Below are 25,442 nucleotides of genomic sequence, written 5' to 3'. Positions count from 1 at the left end.
TGCCCCAGGAATTATTTTTTTTTTTTTTAACTTCAAAATGTCCCCTTTGCCCTTTCCCAGCGGCCAATAGTGGGAGGGACTTGCACAGATCAAAGTTAAAAACCTGTGTCACTCTGAAAGCAAGGGCAGTTCTAAAGGGCTCCCACTTAAAAACTTTGTACATGACAGGCTTCTTTCTAGGCCTCAGGGAAATGTTCACCTCTGGAACTCTCCCACTTTTGAAGGCATGGGCAACTGTGGCCACAAGTGGCCTTTTTATCTTGTACTCAGAACACACATGAATGAAAATATACACCCAGCCACATCCTGGTGAGTTAACACCACCTACACTAGAATCCAGAAAGCCCTGGGTACTTACCCAAGAGAGATGAAAATGTACACGAAACACTTGTGTAAGAATGCCCATGGCAGCAATGTTCAAGGCATCCCCTCCCAGGAAACCACCCAAATGTCCATCAACAGGAGTGGAGATAAATAAACTGGGGTATGTCCAAACAAGGGAAACCTATTCGGCAATTAAAAAAACCCAAGCTACTGATAATGTCCAACACGAGTGAATCTCACCTATTAATCTGTGAAGGAAGAAGGACAAAAAAAGTTTTTTAAGAAGTGCCTAGTATATGATTCCACTTACATCAAGCACTGGAATAGGCGAAACTAGTTTACGGTGACAGAAGTCAGAACAGGATGTATGGGAAGGAACTTTCCAAGGGGAAAGAAATGTTCTATCTTGATTAAAGCAGAGGCAACAAAATTCATGAAACTGTACACTTCAAATGTGTGTGTATGATTATACATAAATCACACCCTAACATGAAAAGAGAAAACAAATGATGGCTGGGGGAGGTAATGGGGTGAGGGGTTTAGCCTGTCACTTTCTGGGTTGCTTGATTCTGCAGAGGCCACACGAACATCTCAGCCCCCGAAACGCCATGCAAACAGAGCACCCAGGGACACCGGAAAACAGTCCCTGGGCTTCAGGCTTTAGGCCTCCACTAGGTTGGCCTCCCCTGAGCTGTGCTGGTGACCTAAGGGAGACAGGCATTGGTAGCAGGACCTCAAAGGCCTCGGGGGCCAATATGAAGGGGGGTGGGCAGTGCTGTGCAGTCAGTCTGGCACCTGGCCAGCACCCTTGCCCCGTCTTTCAGCAAAGGCCACACCAGGAAGCCCTGCGGGACGGGACAGAGCCGCCGGCTGCACTGGCTTCACACAGGTCTGACATCTGCCTGCAGGGGGCGCCCTGCCAACGATGAGGGTTCGCAGCCTAGGAGAAAAAGCTCTTAAACTGGGTTAGCTTGTCTGGGCTGAGGGCCTCCCACCTGCCCACCCACAGGCCAAGATGGGCCCCGGAGCCTCAAAGAGGGTTTTCAAGTAACCATGTTATTTGGGTCAAGTAACCGTGTAGCTCTGTCTACCCAGGTAGTTGGTGCCTATTACAAGCACAGCTCCGTGTGCCTGGAGTTCAGTAAGTATGGACAACCTGTCAGGATGATTGTTCTATGGGCTTGTCTTCTCCACTTGTGGCTATGCTCATGTGCACACCCGCAGAGGGAAGGACGGGGACTGTCATTGCTAAAAATACCAATTTCCTACTTGCCCTCACTCACCTCTTCACAAGACAATAGGGGCCTTTCCCACCAAGGCCTGGAATGGCTGCTCCTTCTTACTCCTCACACTCTCTTCAATGCCATTTCTTCAGGGAGACATTCCTTAAGGTTGACCTCCCACCTCTACCTCCATGCCCTGCTGCCATCATCTCCTAGCACTTTCCTTATCCTCCTCATGACCGCAGTGACTTGGCTGTTTGCTTACTGTCTGACTTCTCTATGCACAGTAAGGCTGAGGAAAATGATGATCGTGGCCAGTTTGTTCTTCACTATACAAGGCCTCAGTCAATACTGGCTGAATGGGCAAATTCTGTATCTTTAAGCAAACCAACAAAAGCCAAAACCAACACCCCCACATGTATTCCTGCAAGTTCGATGTATGAGAGACAGCCTTATAATGCATGCTTGCTTCTAGAGAAGTCTTCTGGGAGCCAGTCTGAGTCTCTCTGTGATACAGGACACACATGGCCATGACAGGAGGATGCTGAAAAGTGGAAGTCCCACATCTGATCAAAGTACCAATCTCTGTGGCCAGAAGAGATGTACACCTTATGGAACTGACCAGAAAATGCGGTTCAGGAGCCATTTCATTCTCTAAAACAGGAAGCAGAGGCTGCAGATGCAACCTGGTGAGATGAAAAATGAGCCAGTTGGGACCATAAAACAAGGAGGACAGGACATATATGCTGACTTGGCAAGTCATCTAGCACACTGCCCAAGGAGGAGAAATTGCTCATGTGCACAGGCATGCACATGTAGTCTGTGGCCCAAACCTTGAAGTTCACAGCGACATCATTTAAAGAAAAAAGATTGGGCACCAGCCTGTCACCAGGCCTACCGGAGAGGTCGTTTTCGCCAAACATAACGTTACCTAGGGAAGAGCTCCCTGCCAAGGCCCAGTCAAAAACAGTGCCCTCTCTTATTCTCTGTGTTACTTAGAAATCTGCTAAACCGTTGGCCCAAAGAGTCATTTTCACGTCGTCCCCGAGTTCGGCTGTTCTGCCCCCGACTGCTGAGAGATGTGAGAGTCACGGGCCGAGTGAGAAGAGCACCGAGCCAGGAGTTCTGGCCTCGGCCCCCCACTTCCTGTCTGTCAACCGTGACAGCCTCACTCAGACTCCCCAAGCCACAGTTTCCTGCCCATTACTTAGTAAATAAGGCAATGAATAACATAAAGAATACTATTCTTACACAAGTCATGACGTTCCAATTGTTCCCTCCTTGACATTAGGGCAGTGATTCTGGTCATTTATTAAATACTTATTATGTGCTAGCTTACATGAGTAAGGCCTGGTTTTGTAAAAGTAACAATCAATCTTAACAGGTCACAGAGTGGAAAAAAAAATACACAGCTCTAGTTCTGCTTTTTGTGTTAGGAGGTGAGAAATAAAGATGGGAGAGTGAGAAGCAGGGGCAATTTTAACCTCAGAGTCTTCGGTAATTCATTCTGACTCAGCATGGTGTATTAGAATAGAATATACGCTGGAAGCAACTGGCAAGGACCTGTGTTCTGCCTGGTATTTCTCTGATGACAGATACTTGCCGAATATTCAGGGAAGAAAGTGAGACTGGAGGGTAGAAGCCTAGCACTGAGAACTCTCAGTTCAGAGTGAGTGTTCAGGGGCCCTCTGAGTAAATGGGGTCCTACTCTGGTCTCTGCAGACACAAGAGTCCAGAAGAGAAAAAGGACTATTTGCTCATTCCCAAGGTCAGAGCTCCTGAGAACAGCATGGGCTGGGGAGGAGCAAGGGAGCCAGAGCGAGATGTTCTCAGCTGTGCCAGCTCCTCTGGGCCCATCAGGGAGGGAGTGGAAGCATTCTGGGTCGGTGCTCTCCTACCTGGTGCCATGTGCAGCAGGCCTGGCCTGGCAGCTTTCCCGCAAGCCCAGCTCTCCCCTCCTCCCACGGTTGCCCAGGATCCGCCTGCCACTGCGATGGGGCAAGTCTGCCCCAAGAAGGTACACAGGACCCAGCCAGGCCCCACGGGTGTCTGGAGAAATGGCAGACCAAGTGGTGGGAAACGGTGGTTAGCCAAAAGCAGAAACCAAAATTACACAAAGGAAAAAAACAGGAAGAGTCCATGAAGCAAAAACGGCAAGGGAAGTTTTTGCATTTAACGCCCACAGTGGCCTACCTTCACGCCCCCAGGAAGGAATTCTGTCATCCAGAGCCCAGTTCCCAATGACTGACTGGAGTGCATGTGGAGGCCTACCGTCACCAGGGAACTCCAGACAGAGCCGTGAGCAACCCACACTGGGGAGTCCCCCAGAAGCTCCCCAGGCTGTGCAGTGTTTGAACCAGCCCCCCGATGCCAGAGAGCAGCCACCTGTTAAGGGGAGCACACTTGAGGGGGCAGCAGGGGTGAGGCTAAGGGGGTCAGCACACAGACCATCTCTCCACCACTACTCACCATGTACGAAGGAAAGATCAGAACTCGCTTGTGCTTGCCACAAGGCCACTGGGGGTCATCCAAGAGATTTGGGTCATAGTCCATGAAGTCTCCCAGGTCGCTACCTGAGGATCCCACACAAAATAATCAATAGGGGTCCTGGACTCCCTGAAGCAGAAGCAGGGGGGCGAACGCCAAGTCTAAAGTTAGGGCCTCAGGTTGTTGAGACCAGAATCACGCTGCCTACTCTGCCCCTCAGGAGACATCCCTACAGGCCACTGAAGGGTACCCCCCCACACGAGGGGTCACCAATACTTAACATCCTGACAGGTTCTCCAGTTTAGAATATTACGTATCATTCCCCAGACCTGGGAGAGCACAAAACCTCATCAGCATGAACAATGCAGCAGGCACTTGGGTTACAAAATGGGGCACCTAGAAGGCGCATTTGCTGAACCTACAGATCAAACGAGTCACTCAAGTCCTGCCTCGCCAGCCACTCACTTCTGGTGTGAAGGCTTCCAGGCGGGCTACTGTGTCCACACACAGATCAGAGCGGACGCCAGTGCTAATAGCTGTCAACGGCCAGAGCTGGCAGGAGCAGGAGGACAGTGCTTCCAAACTCCGCACCTGGACAGGCCCGAGGAACTTCCCTGTCACCTGGAATTTCTCTGACAGTGGACGTAATACTGCTTCATACAGTTCTCTCCCTTGTTCGCAGCTTACAAAGGTTTGCAGAGGCAAAGCTAGAAGCAAGCAAGCCTTCCTTCACCTTCACAGGGCCGTGTTAGCTCACCCACTAGGGGAATCACCAAAAAGTTCTCACACCTGACCCAAATCTGAACACTAGGAAAAGAGCAGCAAGAACCAGGCTGAAGTGAGGAGCTGAGTGGTGGGGAGAGGTGGGGGAGAGGGCGATCCGGCCATGTCTATGGGTACAGATGCCCTTGGTATTTCTCCTTGCGGGAGCTCGGGAGTTGGTAGCTGAAACATCTCCTTGGTTAAGGTCCCCCCTGTGGCCCAGCTGTGAACATGTATGGCCTGAAACTGGGCTTGTCCCAAAGTCATGTGGCCTGTGGGTTGGGCTCCTGCTCCATCCAGAGGCCCCTGTCCTCCAGTCTGTATAAAGGGAGACCCCGCCCATACAGTGCACCAAAGCACCTTCTCCACATGCTGCCCGCCCCGCTTGAGGTTACCTGTATCCAGGCTCCCCTGGGTGCTGCTTGCACGGCCTATGGAGAGACTGCGGTGGCTCAGGTTACGGAACTGGGAGAAGGAGGAGGCGGAGTCTATGGTATTTCTCCGGACTCCAAAGGCATTTGTGGGTAACAGAAACTGCGTATAGGAAACAGTCTAAAAGGTGAAGACAAAAACGGACAAAATGAATTACCTCCAAGCCGTGAAAAGCGTGCATTCAAATTCTTACATCTGCACTTCTAAAATCCAATGAGATTGGAGATGAAATTTGTTTTGGTATTTATTTGCGCCAAAACCTAACCTCCACTGACTTGAGGCTAGGCAGAGTTTTAATTTATCGCACTCTGTGCGAATATTCACGTTATATGGTAGAAAGAGCAGTGTGTTTGAGAACTATCCCCGAAGCACTAGGATGTTGTGTAATACCCAAGACACATACCACACTGTCTTTTTTTTTTTTCTTTTTTGAACACCACACGAGCTTTATAACCCACTGAGTACAGAATTCCAGAACACATCAGGCCCGAAGAGTAACGATAAGGGGCTGTGGCCTCATTCCTATGTAGACACTCCTCACCACCCCTTTCACTAGACGAGGGAAATGAATTCTTGCCCTAAACAGTTCCCGAGATTACTGCTGATAACAAAGGAATTAATGCCACCACAGAACACCCCTGTAAGTTCTGTTGGCAGATGTGATCTCTGATGCTTGTCTCCAGCTCACCTCCCTCATTCCTATGTAGACACTCAACCTTCAGGAATGGACACAGAACAAGTGTTTTTCTTTTCACCTACTTGGAGAAGCCTTGCTCATACACCCCTGCCTGTGAGCTCAGGGCTGATGATACCCGGACACAGTGGTGACCAACTGTTCTGGGAGAGGCGAGATGGGGAGGTCAGGGGCTGCCCAGCAGCTTCAGCTGGAAGCAAACTATCCTGAGATGGCTTCCCCAAATACTTGCATCATCTCCATAAACGGGCTTCTGAAGGGTTTACAAAGACTGCCTGGATCCAGCACCAAAATGTCAAGTTCATCTTTGAATCTTCACCCCTCAGACTTCCAGGCAGCAGCTCACTGGATCGCACATAAGGAGGAATGCGACAGCTTTCCCGCTAGGTGCTTCACTAAGGCTGAGAGACTCAGCTTCTCAGCATTGTGGGAAGCCTCCCCCCTCCCCCACACTCAAAACAAACTTCCTAGTGGCAGGAATGCAGCTTGGTGACACATCAGCTAACACATGTCCAAGCCACTCGGTTCAGAACATGCACGCTGCGTAGGGGATACTTGTCAGTGTCCTGCATTCCATCATAAACGGCACTGGTGGAGAAATACTCACGCTGCTACTTCCTTACTGGCTCAGTGCGTTCCCGAGTGCATGCCAGGGGAGTGGGGACAGGCTGGCCCAGACCTGGTTCGTCCACCACCGTGGACTGTCAAGCTGCCTCCCGTCCTGACCCACCCTGGTGGTGTCAGCACAGCCTCGCTGACTGGAAGCTAGGAAGCCTTACCTTCCCATCAGCTCCCAGCTCCACACCTTCAAGTCCAATGATCTCTTTCAAGCTCACGGCACCTGTGGACTGCTTCCCTCCATCCAACTTCAAATCCCTGGGGAGGACAAGCCCAAGAGAAAATGCTTTGGTTTGTACCCCAAAAAGCCACGATGATGTTTACTACACAAGACACCACAGTCACACTGATGAAAACGAGCACATGGGCTCCGGCCAACAGGGTATCCCTCTGACCCTCCTCGGGGGCCGGTTAACAACATTCTGAGGCAGTTCCACCTTGTCTCATCCACTTTGATATAAATGAAATCCAAGCAAACGGAAAGCCTGAAGATGAAAGGCAGGCTCAGATGCCGATGGACCACTGGCAATCCTCCAAGCAAGGCCCCTCCACTCGCAGTCCGCTAACAAGAAGCCAGGGAGCATTCTCTGGGCATCAAGAGGCCAGTAGTTCTCTTAGGCTCTAGCTGCTGGTCTCATTTTAAAGCTGGCAGAGACCATCTCCCCTCACCGCCCCTTTTACTAGAAAAGAGAAATGAATTCTTATCCTAAACAGTTCCCGAGATTACTGCTGGTAACAAAGGAATTAATGCCAACACAGCCACCCCAGCCACCTCGCCAGGGGACCTAGAACATGAGCGTCTTTTTATAAAAAAGAATAATCTCCAGTACTAACCAGCATTTATACAGCACTTCCCAATTTACAAAGACTTCCACACATCGTCTCTGCCATGCCTTAAGATGACCCCATCAGACAGGTACTGCTATCATTAACTTATTTTACAGACAAAAAAACCCAAAGGAGGCTGAGTGGTTTGCCAAGGTCACCAGGAGAGGAGGCTGCAAAGATGGGGTTTGCATCCAGTTGCGACTGATGCAAGACTGAGCTGGCTGTGGTTATGCTCAAGTGTAACTGCTCACATTGTCAAGGACAATCCCCCTCCTTACAGTGGTCCTGGGGCTTGGCTGCTGATTAGAATCATGTGTGGAGCTCTGACAAACCAGCACTGCCTGGAACCCACCCGCAGACATTGTTTCAACTGGTATGAGGGACAACCTGGGTGTCCTTGCCAGGGGATTCTAAAATGCAGCCATGTTTGGGAATGACTGTCTTCCAGATTCTGTCCCTAGGATGTGGTGCTTGTGAGTCAAAAGTCATCTCAGGCTGGCAGTGCTCTTGCTGTGTGGCCTGGAGAGGGGCCCCACGTTCAAGGGTGGGCTCCTACTACAACCCAAACAAGAACAAACAGAACGTAAAGGCAAGACTCTCCAGGCCAAAGAAGAAGAATTCAAGGAAAAAGAGAGGGAGCCGGGTGAGTAAGGTAAGAGAGACAAGGAGCCTCCCCTTCTGGGAAGGAAAACAGGGATTCTCTGATTTAGTTGATCTATCTCTGGCTCTATAAGCTTACCTCTAATGCAGCAGTGTGATTAATGACACTTTCAAAAGAGATAGCCAAGGGGGACATCTGACTTGATTTTGGGCTCAGATCATGATCTTGGGTCCCTGGGATCAGCCCTGTGTAGGTTCCACACTCAGTGGGGAATCTGCTTGTCCCTCTCCTTCTGCCCCTCCCCCTGGCTCAAGCATGTACAGGCTCGCTCTCTCAAAAACAAACAAACAAATAAATAGACTTAAAAAAAAAAAAAAAAAGGAATAACCAAAATTTGCATCCAATAAGTATTGCATATTTTAAAGTAGTCTCCTTAGGACACCGTAATATTGCCATGCTCAAACTCTCTGGAGCCCATCCCAGTCTGCAAGCTTTATATTTATACATATTTTTATTCTAAACACTATTACTTGGATTAGGGCTTTCCCCCTTCCCCCCAGACTACTGACCACAGACTGTACATGACTGTAAATGACTTCAGGTAATTCCAGACATCAAGCTCACCCACTAGGGATGTACAGAATGGGACAGTAACTCACAGAGCTGTAGACACTGTTAGAAGGTGCAGACCATCCCATCCAGAGCTCCAAGCATATTGTGAACAATGGGAGAACTCTGGGCATGTGCTTGCATTCTCCCGAGGTGGTGGTGGGGGGCACCTCTTCTGTGGGGGGACTGTGAGATCCAGGATGACTGAAGTCATGTCACTTTATAAACATGCCCTGTGAACAGAGACCTGCATTCCAGGTCCAGATCTCCAATCTGCAGCTGGAAAGAGCAGGCAAGCAGGTGGGGAGCAAAGTGGGGCTCTGAAAGGCCACCAGAACCCGGGGATGGCCCATGCCAGAGACCACCCACCCTGCGGCCCCGCCTCCTGCAGGAGCCGTCCAGGCGGCCGGCCCTCACAAAGGGAAATGCCAACAGAGCAAGAACCTGAACCAGGCAACAAGGCAAAAGTGGCCGTGGCGGGCAAGGAGAAAGGGGATGGCCGTGGGAGCCCAGGAGGGGAGCGGGTACAAAGACGGCAGTGCCTCGCATTTCATGAAAGGATCTCCGGCTCGCTTCCAGGACGTCCTCCTTGCCGGAAGCGCAACCCAGCGGGCACGGGCCTCGAATTCCCAACTCCCAAACAACTGTCTCCTTGTTTCCATTTTGCCACACAGAGAGTGTTATTTAGGGCTGAATCTAATTTAAAAGCAGGGCCTATCTTCACGGGGTAAGAAAACCCAAATAAGTACAGTTATTAAAATATGCCCATTTTAAGGGTGCTCCTAAATGTAGAGCCGGCTGCAGGCAGGGACAGAGGCTCATTCCGTGTTTGTGTCCTACCTACACAATGTCTGACGTGCAGTATTTACTTGAAGAAGCCAGGTAGCCTGGCTCTTTGCTGCCTCACCAGAGCTGGTTTACACAGATGGCAGGGATGAGGCTATTTTTCTATCATGCCCCATGCCATTGGTCTCAATTTGCTCACAGGCTCCTGCTTCCCTGGGCAGCCTTGCCTTAGCCAGGGGCCCCTCCATGCTGATGTACACAACCCAGTTCACAGAAGGAGACCAGCCAAGCTCAAACCACACTCCCCTTCCCGATGCCGCCCCCGAGGGAAATGCAGCCCTAACACGCATTCAACTTCATGTGCGCACAACAGCCGAGATGCCCCTCATGAGATAAATCCCAAAACGCACTTAAACAAACAGGGGTTCTCAGATCCAGTGAGTATTCTAGCACCTCGGGACACCCTGGACCACACAGAGGACAAAGGGTAACAGGCACAGCTCCACCACACGTAACCATGGGAACCCATCTCTCGAGAACGACTGTGTGGGTCTGCCCCCTGCAGCCATCACTTCCCACAGCCGTTCACTTGTATCATTGTCCTTTCTCAGTAACTAAGGCCCAGCTGAGTCAGAAAACAGTGGGTCCACCCTCAACTGCTCCTAGGAACAACGCAGACTGCTCGTTACGGACCGGCCTCGTCCAACAGCGCTTCCTACAGCGACGGACACGTCCTCCGTCTGAGCTGTCTGGTATGCTAGCCAGTAGCTCTATGTGGCAACAGGGTACTTGAAGTGCGATCACCTGACTGAGGAACTGAACTGTTTATTTTAGTTCATTTATTATTTATTTCTTTATTCCTTTAAAGATTTTTATGTCATCTCTACAGCCAACGTGGGGTTCGAACTCCCAACCCCAGGATCAAGAGTCACATGCTCTACCGAATGAGGGGCCAGGGACCCCTCATTTTAGTCAATTTAAATTTAAACAGCTAGCTAGCAAGCTAATAACATAGCAAGCGGCTACTGTATTGTACCAAGTAAGCCTTCCACAAGCAGCCTGGCCACTGCCTCAGGGTGTTTACTTTCCAGGCCTGGTTCACTGGAGAAGAGACTGTGTCAGGTGTCCCAGAGAAGGTGGGAGACAGGCAGGACCCTGCAGTTGGAGCCAGCACAGGACCACCCTCCGTGGGGAGGGAAAGGACGACCGTGGGACTCGTGTTCAAAGGGGACCCATGCCCCGCACCCCTTCAACACTCTGGAACAGGGCTCCTGACGGTGATAAAATGCACATCCTAGGTGAGGCACAGAGCAGCAGGGCCCCCAAATCTGAGGCACGAGAGAGACTCCAGGTCCTTTACACATCCTGGTGGAGAGAGAGGAGGATGCCCAGTGATGATTATGTTTTAATTTCCCTTCAGTCTTGGGGAGGTGTGGCACTAATAGTTCATATTAAGTAAGTTATTTTTTAAAAAAGATGAGACATTTCCCGCACACCACATCTGGTGCATTTGAACTTCAAAACCTCATCCATGTGGTAATAAATATATCTGCTCCAGAAAACCCACAGCTTCATGGCAGTGGCTGAGGGCAGACTTTCCAATTTTTCTGCCTCCCACTCAAGAAGAGTTTGTCCCTAACTTCCGGGCTGCTGTTTTGGTGGCACTGAATTAGGAGCACACTGGTACACACATCTGTTTGCACGTGCATGTCCACCAATCGAGGGACGGATCTCATCTAAGCTAGGTCAGTATGTTGGTTTCCTAGCTTTTTATTGTCTCTATATTAAGATTTTTGGCATCTGAAAATGGCATCTTTCATAAAGAGGCTGACAAACTTTTCTAGGTTCCTTAGCTAAGTGCTTGCTGAAACCTTGTATTCACACAAGCCACACGAAAATGCTGTTGTTTGCCCATTTTGACCTATGTACACAGAGACTGCAGGCACATCGTGCCACCTGATTTACAGGTAAGGCAGCCTCTCAGGACTGTAGGCGTGACTGTAAAGCAAGCAAGAGACTCCTATGGCCCCGGACACCCCCGGTCTGGGGAGCCAGGAAGAGCTGCCTACAGAAGGGAACTGTGAACGGTCCTGCTGCTTCACCCAGAAAGAATCTTTTAAAAACTTCAGTGAAAAAGGATTAAGTAGAAGTCCCCAGGGAGTCATGATAAAATCTTGATGTTTTCTTTCTAACATCATTGTCCTGAATTCTCATTAAAATCGTGTATGAAAACAGAAATATCTGTTTGGCTCAAAAGCCAGCATTAACCCTCCCAGAGCAGAGAGAAAACTGGAGAACACGGAACTGCAGCTGTAAGTAATTGAAAGCAGAATGAAGTCGGACTTTCCAGTTTCTTTGAAAAGCCTAGGAGATTATTTTCCCCAGATACATGTAGAGTCCAAATATTAATTTATGTTCTGCCTTCTTCTAAAAATGGCATGGAGGCAAGTTCAAATACCGTATGTGGATACTGGCCAAAGCTGTATGCATTACGGTTTACAAGCCGTAGCTCGCACTCACAGACGGACGTGGCCAGGCAGGTCATAGGGAAGGATCTCATTTGGACCAATGCACTAACAGAAGCAGCGGTCAGGAACCATGGACAATGCAAGGGTCTGTTTTCTTCTCTTCCACAGGCCCGGGTGACGCTATAGCTCAGACCTACTTAGCTGCAAGAGCTCATTTCTCATCTATTCAAGTTTGTTTTGCAGAGGCTGTAAGCAACAGACACACTTTGAAAACCCAGCACAAAGGTTTTCTTACAAAGTCCGGCCAGTGGGGATAGGGGTGGCTGGGAGATGGTTTAAGGCGGGACGGTGCAGGGGTTCCCAGAAGATGGGGGAAGCAATGAAAACAGAAGATGAAAATGCATTTGGGGAGAAGGCCAAGCAGCAGTTATGCCCTTAAGCAAGGGGCAGAAATAGAGGTTGGTTCTTTGTGGAGCGAAACCCTATTCTTCTTAGGATGGGCCCACGATTCACCGAGTGTGGCTCTCCTTGAAAGCCTGTGACTTGGTGGTTGCAAACCCCCCTGCCCGACCTGTCTTGGTTTCAGTTCTCATGGCAAAGAGTAAATGCAGATGATTCTGCAGTTGTGGAATCATCTGGTCTGAGCAGATGGCCAATCTAGAAATCCTGGTACCCAAAGGGGATTACCTAGGTCACTGCCACCACACTATGGCCAACTTCTGATTTCATTGCGTTTAACAGGCAAAATGATCTTTCATTACCTTTTCTGATACTCATGGAGCCATAATGCATGGAACTGATCAAACTAGATTCCCTATTAAGTAACAAGAAGTTTCAGGATGCCTGGGTGGCTCGGTTAAATGTCTGTCTTCATCTCAGGTCATGATCCTGGGGTTCTGGGATTGAGTCCTGCATGGGGCTCCTTGCTCAGCGGGGAGTCTGCTTCTCCCTTTGCCCCTCCTCCCGTTTGCGCATGCACTCACGCTCGCTCTCTCTGACAAATAAAGTCTTTGAAAAAGAAAAAAAAATAAGAAGTTTAAGGTAAGCCCTTTCTCTTAAGGAGTATATGATTAGTGAACCAATGTTACTCCTAATAAAAGAAAGGTATGATTTAAATACTTAACACCTGGAAAGTAGATGGAGCTGTGTGAGTAATCCAATTAACTAGTTTCCAGGGCTTTTAGCTTCCAGGATGGCCTGACTGCCACTTGTGATCATTTAATGGTGCTCTAAAATTGAGACCTTGTAATGCCAAACAGAAGCACCACTGGGCACTTGCTCATTAAGGGTCAACAATAGTTTAAACACTTTGATGCATAAATAATTTAAAAGCCAGTTAAATATTAATAGGATTTCTAGATCTTTCAAAAAAAAAAAAAGGAAAAAAAAAGATTTACTGCAGAGAGCAAAGCTTGAAAGCTGGATTAGGAAATACCACTTGTGAGCTAATTTTAATTAAGAGATTATGCATCAACTGGAACTCAGTGATTTAAGTATTTATCATAGTTTAAGAAGTCCTATGTCTCGCCTCTTCAGATACAATACAGCTGCCATCTTGGACTGGATCTGCTTTCTTGTATCAGAGCAGAGCGTTACACCACCACAGTTCAGAGTCAATGGAACAAAGCCCAGGGCTGACAGGAAAAAATGAAATCAAAGCGGCTTTTAGTCTACAAGGCCTGCACCTCACACTCAGCACTCCATTGATAAGCCAGCCCCCCAAGGGTAACTGGCAGACAATGAAGCGGTCTTAATGTAGCTTACACCAAAATCTTTGTCTAAAGGCAGCTCCTATAAACAGCCGGATAACGGCATGATTCATCCATGAGATCATTCCAGAATCTGTCTCTGTGTGGGAATATGGTTGGTGTGAGGAAAGAAACACAATTTGTGAATGTGTAATTTTCCACAACAAAAAAGAGATGTTCTGGGATAAAGTGGGTAGGGAGGAAGAGGGGGATGGCAGGGGGCATTCAGGCTTCCAGGCTCCCTCTCAGAAGCAGCTTTCTCTATGGCTGGTTTCTCAATGATCGACACTCAGGAAACAGACCCAAGAGGATGACCTCATCTGAAAGGCCCCCATGCCAAAAGCTAAGGACATAAACAAATACCATGTGGGCACTGCTATTTATTTTTTTAAGATTTATTTATTTACTGGAACACCTGGGTGGCTCAGTTGGTTAAGTGTCTGCCTTCGGATCATGTTATGATCCCAGGACCTGGATAGAGACCAGCACTGGGCTCTTTGCTTAGCAGGGAACCTGCTTCTCCCTCTGCCTGCCACTCCCCTCTTTCTCTCTCTAGCAAATACAATACTAAAAAAAAAAAAAAAAAAAAGGATTTGCGAGAGAGAGCAAGTGACAGGGGAGGTGGGGAGTGTAGAGGGGAGAGGCAGAGAATCTGAAGCAGTCTCCCTGCTAAGTGCAGAGCCAATGCAGGGCTCAACCTCACGCCCCTGAGATCATGACCTGAGCTGGAACCAAGAGTCGGCCACTCAAATGACTGAGCCACCCAGGTGCCCCTAGACACTATTATTTTAAAACACGCCCCCAGAGATAACCTGTGCTGCACTGGGAAGCCATCTCCTTCACAGCATGGTCTCAGATACATCGTAGTAAGTGAACCCAGTCACTATCATTTAGTCAGGGCTGGTTATCTGAATGGGTCCGTTCCTACATACACATCAACAAGCTGGAATCATCCAGCGTGGTTTCTTTACATAACCCTGAGTCACAAGTTAACTCGGTTCACTGCTACTTCCTTCTGAATCAGATCCCTGTATACAGAAATACCTACTGATGTCTGTTTCAGGAAATAAAGTGCATCTGGGCACTTGTCTCAGTTCCCATATGCAGAGATGGTCCTGGGACTGGCCCTCAATACAACGCTTGCAGTCTCTCACGCCCCAGTGGTTGTGTTCCAAAGCTTTTGAGTTGGCTGTCTGGAACTTGGAATGCATTTTCCCACTGACACTATGTTACAAATGGAGATCGCCCACACAATGCTCTTTTAGCCTATAATGTCACCAAGCTAGTCCTGGGCAAAGCAAGAGCTCTGGTTGTAGGAGCAGAGGGGAAAGAAATAGGAAAAAGTGGAGTCTCTCTCATGGTTTCCTGGTTTGGGGCTGACCTTCAGCAACATTTTAAAGGGGGCCGAGTTTGCATTATGTCCCTCGCCCTCTCTGGGGCTCCTTTTCCTTCTCAGGACCCCAGGATTCTTACTCCTAAGCTGTTCCTATCCATAGTTTCTCCCCTCTCTCTACTTCTCAACTCGTAAGTTGTTTTGCAGCTCCAGCGTGATAGCACAGTGGCCCAGAGGACAGGGCCGGGGTGCAAGAGGACGGGGCAGTAGTCTTAGGTAGAGGTGTGGATGAGCTGTTTATCAAAGTGGGGTCTGCCTACTTAAGAGAGTCGGGAAACTAAACTTGCAATTTATTTTGTAAGCAAAGGGTTGTCATGCCAAACCACAGATCTACACTAAAAAAGAGAAGGCAGTGACTCATGTGGATAAAAGGCAAAAAGACTCCATCGGGCCTTGGCAAACTGCTGGTTGAGAGAAGAGGAGCCGGTTTAAGGCTGGGGCTTTTCCCAGAAAATAGTATAATTTACAAGCTTAATCTGAGAAGAGTGTTTACAGCTATGGGAAGGTTTGATGTTACAGTTATAGTGAAAGAGACGGGCAACATCTGTTCCTCTTCTCAGTGACCAGCTTCCAATAGCTTGTTTTGAAAGGTGGGATTTGGCAAAGCTTCTTCCCACCAGCAAGAAAGATCAAAACAAAACAATCATCTCCTCGTATCCCATACAAGCATGTGTACTACGGGATAAGAGGTTAAAAAAAAAAAAGACTGGAAGGAAATAGGCCAAAACGTTAATGAAGGTTTTGTTTAGGAGGTAAAGGCTCAGTAAATTTTACCTTCCTTTCATTTTCACATACATTCTAGATTTTTAAAAATAAGCCATGTACCACTAAGGAGAACAATTTAAAGACCAGATAAAAGCAGATCTGAAGATGGATCCCTTGTGTTTGCAGAAACATAGTGCTGGCTAACTCATCAAAAACTGGACTGACACCTGCAATGCTGGGGCGGACTTAGAGCAATGAAATAGCTCCGTGACTGGACAAAAATGGAACCAAAGCGGACATTTAATGAGTACTTACTACATACGACCTGGCAGGTTGCTCAAAGCTTTCATATGTAATACTTCCTTGGATACTCCTCACAGCCAGTTCTACAGATGAGCGAGCACCAGCAAAGCTAATTAATTTGCTGGGACTGAAGAGTCTGCCTGACCACCAACTCTATCTTGTGCAACCTATGCTCCTTGGCTTCAGCTGCCCATCAGCCCCGAAGGCAGGAATGGAGGGCTGTGGTTTTCCTACTGGGATCCTGAAGGACGGAGTGAAAATGAGTGGGCTTCTCATTCCCACCCACTTTTCTGGAATAACTCTGTGGTTAGCTATTTTATTTATGGGCATTCTGGGTAAACTTGTATTGGAGGAATGGTTTCATCAGGAAAAAAAAAAAAGGCTGAAAACCACAGGACTAAACAGTCTCCAAGTTCCTTCTAGCTCTAAATGTCTATCTTTGAAGTATGCTCCTTACCACTGAACTGATGTGAAATAGCATTATGTGGCGAACCTTCTGGGTCATGTATCCTTTAGTGAGTTAGCCTGGGGATGCCCCGAGAAGTGGCAATGCCCGCATGTCGAGGAGGGGCTTCTATACACTTGGAAGTGGTTTCTGCTCACTGAGCTCAGCCCACAGTCCTGCTGTTCTGAGTGACAACTCACTCCTGCTAATGATTAGTGGGACTCGGGGGCCCAACTGCAGTTTACTTGAAAGGAGTTGGCGCAGCCTGACACCAGTCTTCAATCTAAGCATGCAAGAAAATTCCAGCACCTTCCCAACACATGCCCCTGATCACACCTGGCCATGCTAGGCCCCAGAAAAGGCCGGACAGTGAGGACCAGACCACACATCAACGTGTGAACGTGTGAGTTGGTGACGGGAAGGACCAAAGCAAAAGCATCACTTCATCCAACATGGAAAGGGCACCAGTGACGAGATGAAACTCCCCACTGCCCCTTTGGGAAAACCACCCCCTTCTAACTCGATACAAAAGTCAACTCAAAGATGTCCACTGCTTTAAGTATACATGAAAGGAAAAAAAAATCACATGTTGATCAAGGGCTAGAAAAGCAAACGAGCTAAAGCCAGGAAACCCTGATGGGGCTTGGGCAGACCAGGTGTGACATCAGCAAAAGGCCCTTGGCATTCTTGGGGTTAATATTCAGGGCATTAGTATTTGAGAGGAACTCCAAGAGCACAGCATGAGTGATACGCTGTTGGTGAAGCTACATGCGGGGGTCATTTGGCTGGGTAGGTCAGGCGAGGAAACCTCGCTGGGGCTTAGCGCCTGCAGCCTGACACCCCCTTTAGTCACTGCAGACTTAGCGGCTTTCACTGTGGCCATGACAGCTATCTGCAGAAAAGTAAGGTCCGGAGGCCCATGACCGCTCATCCTTGTTGGCACCTTCCAGGTGCCTCCTGCCTGTCCAGTGCTGCCATTCCTATCAAGACACCCACAGGGATGGGGTGCCAGGCTGAGGACTCCAGAGAGCACTTGCTCCTATGGAAGGTGACAGTCTGGCCATCATTTTCAGGGGGGCAATGACATGTCCATAAAATTAGCCATTCTCAAAAGTCCAGAGACACAGTCCTCAGAAATACTGTCTATATTCATTTATTCAACAAATACCGTGTCTACTAAGCACACTGCAGTGTGAGCAATGCCTTGAAAACTAAGACACTCCACACCCTCAAGGAGGGTTAAGGACAAATTACAAAGACGTTAAAATAGATTTGTTAAGTGCTAAGACAGGCCTAAGGGTACCACAGGACACGAGCGGCCTCTTAGTAGGGCCTTGAGGCAGGGCATTAGGGGGACTGTGACCGTGGCCCGAGAAGGGCCCTGGAGGAGAGGTCTGAGTTCCCTCAGTAAGAAGCTCCAATGGGTTGAAGGACAAGAACAGTCTTTCAAGCTCTGCACCAAGTATAAAAGCCCCAAAGGCAAGGAGAACCTACTACAGGGCCGGGCATCCTGTTAACAGACAACAAGAAAAGCCATGGGGAAGATGGGTCTGAGAGGAGAAGTGAGGCCTAGAGCCCAAGGCCCTGTCTCTGTGCTCATTAATCTAGAAAATCACAAAAGAGGCTTTCAGCAGGAGTCAGAAACCTAGAGTCACAAAAAAACAACAAACACCCAGGGTCGAGGGCTCCCACGTATCTGACTTCGGTCCTGTTTTCCTAAACTCAACACTAGTCCCAGCAGAGGGCTGCGGTCAGGAGCCAGCAGAGACACTGGTGAGAACTGAGGAGGCTGGGAAGGGGATGAGACGTGCCGGCAGCACCAGTCTTGGGCCCAGGGCTGGGGGTGCTGCTTTCACCTGGGGTTTGGAGATGTATGGAGTCTGACTAGACGTCATCTTCTCAATAAAATTGGGGGGGGGGGAACAAAATGAAAGTGAAACAAAGACATTTTCAGATAAAAGAATACTTGAAGCAACAGATCCATACTAGAGAAATAGTAAAGGAAGGGCAAGTTCTTCAAGATGAAACCAAAAGATACCCAGGAAAACTTAGAAGTTTGGGAAAGAATGAATGCTGGAGTGAGTATCTGGCTAACTGCAAGGTCTTTTTGTTCCTTTTTGTCATTATTTCTTTATAAACTACATGCCTGTTTGCAAACATTAAGAGTTTCTTCTTTCAGGGAAGCATGTTTACGGGGGGCAGTGAGGTGCAGAGTAAAGGGTCCCTTACTTCCTGATGGTTCCTTCCTGGGACTGATGCCAGGTTAAGGCCTGGAGTCCTCTGGTGGTTTCCACAGGTTCAGTGTGAGAACAGGTGAATTCTCCAGTGAGCCACTGATGGCAGAGACCACAGATGGGCCCACAGTACCCAGGAAGGCCAAAGACTACATTTCCTAGATACCTGGAAGCAGCCTATGTTCTGCGGAGCAGAAGTCCTCACGTGGAAGCTGGAGGCGGAAATAACACGGAGTGGAGCTGGGGGTCAGAGCTTCCGGTGACTGTGGGGTGGCAACATCCAGCACGTTTCCACAGAGGCAGCCCAGAGCATGGCTGCATGTTTGTCCCCGCTGCACTGCCTCCCACTGGGTCACTTTTGGGTATCTATACTGCTTTCTCTGTCTGTCCTGGACATTCTGTGGACCATCCCAAGTCCACTGCCTCCCCACCAACAGTCAGGGAGGAGCCTGTCATCTCAGCCTATCTGTCCTGCACCCCATCCCTCCGTGCCCAGCAGAGCCACAGCAAGACTCTGAATTCCTAAACTGGAAGAGCAGGAATGGAGGACAGTTATTAGAAGCACCTTGTTTTACCTAACAGATGATTTCTCGAAGTGTTGTAAGCAAGCAAACTCTGTAGATCAAATGATATCTTAAGAAGGAAGAGAGCTCATTAAGCAGGCAAGAAAACCATCTTTTAAAAAACCCTGTCACCAATCCTTTTGTGAAGTGAAGACATGTTTGGTGCCGATGTAACTACTCAGCACACCTTCTCAAAGAGCAGCATCTTCCAGCACAGTGTAAAGACAGGAGGAAGACGCCTACCAGCCCCTCGATTGCTTCATGGTGGCATTTGGGGGTGACCTGGCCATGGCTGCGTGGGTACTGGGGAGACCTGAGCAAGCAACACTTCAGGATCCTGAGCCAGTGACACCCACACACAGCCAGGCTGTCTGCACCACGGGGACACCTGCATCATGCGACCTCCTCTCTGCTCTATGTAGACCCTATTCTCCAGCCAACAAACCCTCAGGTGAGGGCAATGGTAGATTATTTTCACCCAAGACTCCCCCTAGAGATACCTGTAGTTTGCCCTTGGAGGAGCCAAGCCACAGGGTCCCCAGGAGGTGGCCCTCCTAGGGCATATACAGAGCTCCACTAACATCCAGGTACGCACTAGCCAGCCAGCATCCTGCACCGGTCACTGCCAGCAGGATCCGAGCCAGCAGGTGGAACCCAGAGCCTGCGGTCTGCCTGTTCGCCCTCCCTGCTACCTTGGCCATCGCTGCTAAGCTAGTCCCTGCCCCAACCCCGTATCCGTAAACTGACCATCCCAGAATCCAGCGCATGAGCTTCTGGCGATGATTCAATGAGTGAACGTATAAAAGCCCTCAGCATAGTGCCTGGTGTTACATAAGCATTATTTTATGCTTCAGCGTGTGTTCCTACCGGTATTGTGTTCACACACATGTAGGACTACCTAGTCGGGGAATCCTAAGGACACAGACTCTCTTTCTCAAGAATCTTCATCTATAAATCAAGGCAGGAAAGAACAGTTTGAAGACTGCGGTACTCACTAAACATCCAGGACAATCTGCTTCAAGCAGGGGCTCTAGAAATCACTCTGAAGATTCTACTACTATCAGCTTGAAGTGTTAACCTGGGGGCGCCTGGGTGGCTCAGTGGGTTAAAGCCGCTGCCTTCGGCTCAGGTCATGATCCCAGAGTCCTGGGATCGAGCCCCGCATTGGGCTCTCTGCTCCGCAGGGAGCCTGCTTCCTCCTCTCTCTCTGCCTAGTTGTGATTTCTCTCTGTCAAATAAATAAAATATTTAAAAAAAAAAAAAAAGTGTTAACCTGATGGCACCCAAATGACCCCAAACCCTGCATGTAAACCCTGGGGTGATCCAGCCCTCACGAGGCAACCATGTACCAAATAAAGCTACAAAGTCACCAGACCCATGTTTTTAAAAAAAAAAAAGTCTCAAATTTTAAAAACTGAATGGAGACTCATTATTCATATAGGAGATCTAGAAGCAGCTGATCGTCGGTGGATGGAAAATGTGAAAAGTACGCCTCATTCATAAATTCCTCGTCAGCCAGACTTAACAGCTTCCACATTAGCAAAATTGACAAGGGTGAGAACGGAGTGTGCAGGATCTCTGGAGAGTCTACTCAAGCCTCCACACGGTACGCACTGAGACCTGGGGCGGGCTGAGTGATGGGTCTGTGGCCAGGACGTCCTAGGACAGCCCACTTCGTTCTCCACCCACTGCCTGCCCCCTAGAGCAAACTGCTGCAGTGTGGGTCGGCAGTGGGAGTCCTGCCAGGATGGTGCTTTATCGAATTCTCTCAATGCCAGGCCTTACCGAAAATCCCCACCCCAACCCCAAGAAGTTCACAAGGGGCCAGGCCATCTATATCCCCCAGTCACGGGGGAGGCTGGAATATGCCCCTCCCCTTCTCCAAGACCTCCCACTTATCCATCTTGATGAAGAGCTGCGGTCTCTGGGGAGCACTCCCGGATCCCTCGGTCCCAATTCCCTGAGCACCTTCCTCTGTGCTCCAGCTGCTCACTGCCCAGGACTCATTTCATTGTTGGCTCTCGAGTCTGATGGTCTCCTACCCTTAGACGGTAATGAGCAAAGGGACATCTGCTTTGGTCAATGGACGCCAGGAGCCAAAGTGCGTGCTCATTTCAGTTTAAAAGCAAGAAAAAAGCTTTAGGGTCAGGGTGGGAGGCAGGGCCAGCCAAGACGTGAGAGCCAGACTTGGGAAGCTCCAGCGCAGCATGAGAAGCCAGAAAACAGCCGGAAAGAGATAAGGCCATCCTGAGAGATGCTTTGTAAGAGGTTCAAGTACACACTGGATGAACTTCTGAGTTTCCTCTTTTTAAAACTTATGATGAAGCTGGAGTTGGACATCATCCCTTCCAGCAGGGGGATTTTGCTTGTCTGGAATAATCAGGCACCTGTGGCTCAGTCCACGTGCTTAAGCACAGCAGAAAAATGGTGACCAGGAACCACAAAGTCAGTGGGCTAAGGTGGCTGGAGTACTGGGTTTTGGAGTGGCTGGTTCTGCTGGGTGTCCACCCCTGAGCCCAAGGGGCCCCAGCTATGAAGCAGGGAGGCCAGGCCACGTCATCTCTGAAATCCTTTCCAGCCCTGCAATTCTAAGATTTGAGTCTCAGTCACACCGAGAACTCCAACAGAAGGTACTGGTTTGTACAGGCATGAGCTAAAGTGCCGTAAAATATGGATGTATAGAATTTACTGGTATAAATACTTCTGTTATTTGAGCATAGTGATTTCAAACAATTAGTGAAAATAATCCTAATTTTAAGTGGCAGTTGTTCATTCTAGGATGTCTGCTCATCAAAAAATTTACAAAGCACAACTGCTTCTTCGTCTCGCTGCTAAATTATAGTATTCTGAGTGGTGTTCATACTTCCTTGTGTTGAGTTCTTAAGCAGAATATGCTACTGAAACAGGCATGTTCTTTTGTCTGTCAAGCATTACAACGGACCTGGTGTTTTTTTGTTGAAGAAAGTTAACCTTACTGCACCTTGGTTTCCTCATTTATAAAGTAAGAAGGAGTGGAGTTTATTCATGTCGAAGATGGAAGAGGTTATGCCCTGTGAGCCCCTAAACGCACTTTGCTACTTCCTGTGGGGCCACCAGCAGCACAGCTGAGCAAGCTGGCCACCCTGTGACATTTCCCTGGTAACACACAGGGCCCTCCCAGCAGGAATCAATGTGAACCCAGGACGACAGAACCCCTCTCCCCTGGTGTCAAAGATGAGGAGGGCCACGTATTTCTAATAAGGATATCAAACACAGATAGCAGGGGTGATCTCTTCCTGGGCAGTTTAAGTTAAACTGTGTTCCCACGAGCTCTGTATAAAATGCAGGGATCTTCAGGGCGCCTGGGTGGCTCAGTGGGTTAAAGCATCTGCCTTCGGCTCAGGTCGTGATCCCGGGGTCCTGGGATTGAGCCCCACATCGGGCTCTCTGCTCAGCGGGGAGCCTGCTCTTCCTCTCTCTCTGCCTACTTGTGATCTCTGTCTGTCAAATAAATAAAATCTTAAAAAAAAAAAAAAAATGCAGGGATCTTCAAAGCTAACAACACTGGTGGTAACTTGTGAACCCCATCCTACAGAGGAACAAGCAGAGGCTCGCGGAGGCTTGCAGAGGGAAGTGATTTGCTCAAGCAGAAAATGACAAGTCTCCCAAGTTCTCCTCACTGATTCCCACGTTGTGTTTACTTAAGAAATTTGGGGTCCCTGCCAAGTTGGCCCCATCTACCTCTGTAAGGGGCTGTGCTAGACCGTGTAGTCAGTTGCCCTGGGAGTCTCACTTCACCTCCATAAGGCAGTTATTATAAAAGCTCCATTTCACAGACGGCGTTCTGTGAACATGGAACTTACTTTGCCTGCTGGCCAGAGTGAGTCACGGGAAGTCCCAGGGCTGGACGGACTTGGGTTCAAATTCCCATTCTGGCCCAAAGCGATGTTTGAGACCATAACTCTTGAGGATCAGTGGTCCTATCTATAAAATGGGGATAAGTACTTGGGTACCATGGTGAGGGGGCCTCAGAATTTGGAAAGAAGAGCACCGTTCCAGAATGAAACAAACACGAACAGTTCTAAGATGAAAGCACAGAGAAGTCAGATTATGTTAAAGAAACCAGATGAGTTCTCAGTCAGGAAGACTTTGCAGTCCCCTGAACATCTTTAGCCTTAATTGAAAGTAGTAATTAATCATATGGGAAATTTTCATATGTTTCCCCCTCGTGGTTTTAAGTTTCAGGAGACAGGAACCAGGTTCATCTTTTACTGTCTTTACCCCTGCACCTGGTCACATAGGAAGCACTCAATACGTGAGAAAATGGACCATGGCCGGAGGACGAATACATCAGTCAGAAAGGTTAGCAGGGGAAGCCCAGAAAAACACAAAAATAAGGCCAAGCCCACAGTGGCCATCCAAGCTGGCCACGAGAGGACAAACTTGCACACAACCTTCCACGGCTAATTCAGATCTCCCTGGAAATGTGTTCACAGGCTGGTCACACCAACATCATCTGGGCCCTGGCGTGATTATTTGTGTAAAATTAGTGAACTGGCCTTCTGGGTCACGCGTAGGTCTAAGAGCTAGTACCACCCATTTCCACAGGGAGTAAGTAAGCCTGCTGTCAGTGCAGCCAAACCCGGGACCACGACAGGTCGATAAGGTCAAGCAAGCCTCCTCATGAGGTCTCTTGCAGGCAGCTCTGTAGGCCACGCCCAGGTGATCCTTGAATCTGTAACCGAAAGGATTTGTTGTTACTTTTTTGAGAACACCTACTTTGTAAGGTCGTAAGGATGCAGGGAGTGAAAAGGACTCGCACAAAGTGCGCCCTCAATCAACAGTAAGATTACTGCGACTCTTTTTTTTTTTTTTAATATTTTATTTATTTATGTGACAGAGATCACAAGTAGGCAGAGAAGCAGGCAGAGAGAGAGGAGGAGGAAACAGGCTCCCTGCGGAGCAGAGAGCCCTATGCGGGGCTCGATCCCAGGACCCTGGGATCATGACCTGAGCCGAAGGCAGAGGCTTTAACCCCCTGAACCACCCAGGTGCCCCATTACTGCGACTCTTTAAGGCGCACATCTAATACAGGACCGAGTCAGAATTCCATGAAGATGCGCTACTGTCTGCCCATGAAGCTTACGGTGCAGAGCAGAAATAAGGACCGTAGGTGAGTCAAACAGCCCAAGTCTAACAGGGGGTGGTGGGAGGGGGAAGCCATGGTGAACAGGAATGACCAGGGGAGAGAGCTCGTGGAATACGGTGTTAGATGAATAAATGGTGAGTCAGCACCAGAGGCCACACCACCCTCCCAAGGGCAGCGGTCATGAGTGGGCAGTGTACCGTCGTCACAGTGTCCAGGGGGCAATTCTAGCATTTCACCTGTAGAGTGGAGTCAACATGCCACACGATTCCTGGCATCCTACGCGGTGAGCTGTCCTACCCTAAACACCGGCAGCTCCCTGGCGACAAACACCAGATACAGTGACAGGTGAGGGGCAAGGTGGTGAAGACTCGGAGGAATGAGCACAGAGTTCGGCACGGGGAGTGAAGGGGAGGCTCCACAAGGACAGAGCCTCACTTACCTACTTCTCTTCAGAGCAAAAGGAAAGGCTTGTTGAGCTAGAGAAGTAAGCATTCTTTTGGCCTGTGGTGAATCACATAGGTCTGTTGCTGTACCATTTTGCTTTGGTATTTGCTCCAGCCTGCTGGTCAGTCTCCAGCCCCAAGCCCAAGATGCAAAGAGGCAGGATGTTCACATGGTTTTTCTGATTTTTTTCTTCACCTACCTTTCTCCAAAAGCCGACACGGCCCCGAGCAATGGGGTGGGTCCCCGGATTGCTCTTGCTTTACAGCATTGGAAGAGGGGACAAAATACACATTTGTAAACAGCAGGCAAGACGGTGAGGACGGATGGACACACACACACACACACACACACACACACACAAACACACACTCTCTCTCACAATAACAAGAAAGCTTTCTGGCTGAAAAGAAAGCAGAAATTTCTTCCCAGTTTATAAGTAATCAGTTTGCAGTGTTAGAGCCAGGCAAGTTCTTGGAAACAGTAAGGGCAGCCACATTACGCACACGTGTCACAACTTTTCACCCAGAGAACTAGAAAGCAAGCATGCATATACATACCCAACTTGGGCACTGTCACGATAGGGCAGCACTGAAAATATACTACAGAAGGATCTTCTGCCACTGATAAGGACTATTCTAAAAAAAAAA

At 48.9% G+C, this 25,442-nt stretch overlaps 1 protein-coding gene across 1 annotated transcript in view; it reads right to left on the bottom strand.

The window, feature by feature from the left end:
- CABLES1 (Cdk5 and Abl enzyme substrate 1) overlaps positions 1 to 25,442 on the bottom strand; it is a 111,531-nt gene that overhangs the window by 16,512 nt on the left and 69,577 nt on the right. Inside the window, exons 4-7 of the mRNA XM_046025505.1 lie at positions 25,353 to 25,430; positions 6,702 to 6,798; positions 5,192 to 5,348; positions 4,017 to 4,120 (exon numbers count right to left, since the gene is read on the bottom strand). Of these exons, the coding sequence (XP_045881461.1) occupies positions 4,017 to 4,120; positions 5,192 to 5,348; positions 6,702 to 6,798; positions 25,353 to 25,430 (436 nt within the window). The remainder of the gene's footprint in view (positions 1 to 4,016; positions 4,121 to 5,191; positions 5,349 to 6,701; positions 6,799 to 25,352; positions 25,431 to 25,442) is intronic.

This window comes from Meles meles, chromosome 12, assembly GCF_922984935.1.
Source record: "Meles meles chromosome 12, mMelMel3.1 paternal haplotype, whole genome shotgun sequence".
NCBI classification, from domain to species: domain Eukaryota; kingdom Metazoa; phylum Chordata; class Mammalia; order Carnivora; family Mustelidae; genus Meles; species Meles meles.
The sequence above is the reverse complement of the archived record's forward strand: the minus strand, read 5'-3'. Positions and strand labels throughout refer to the sequence as shown.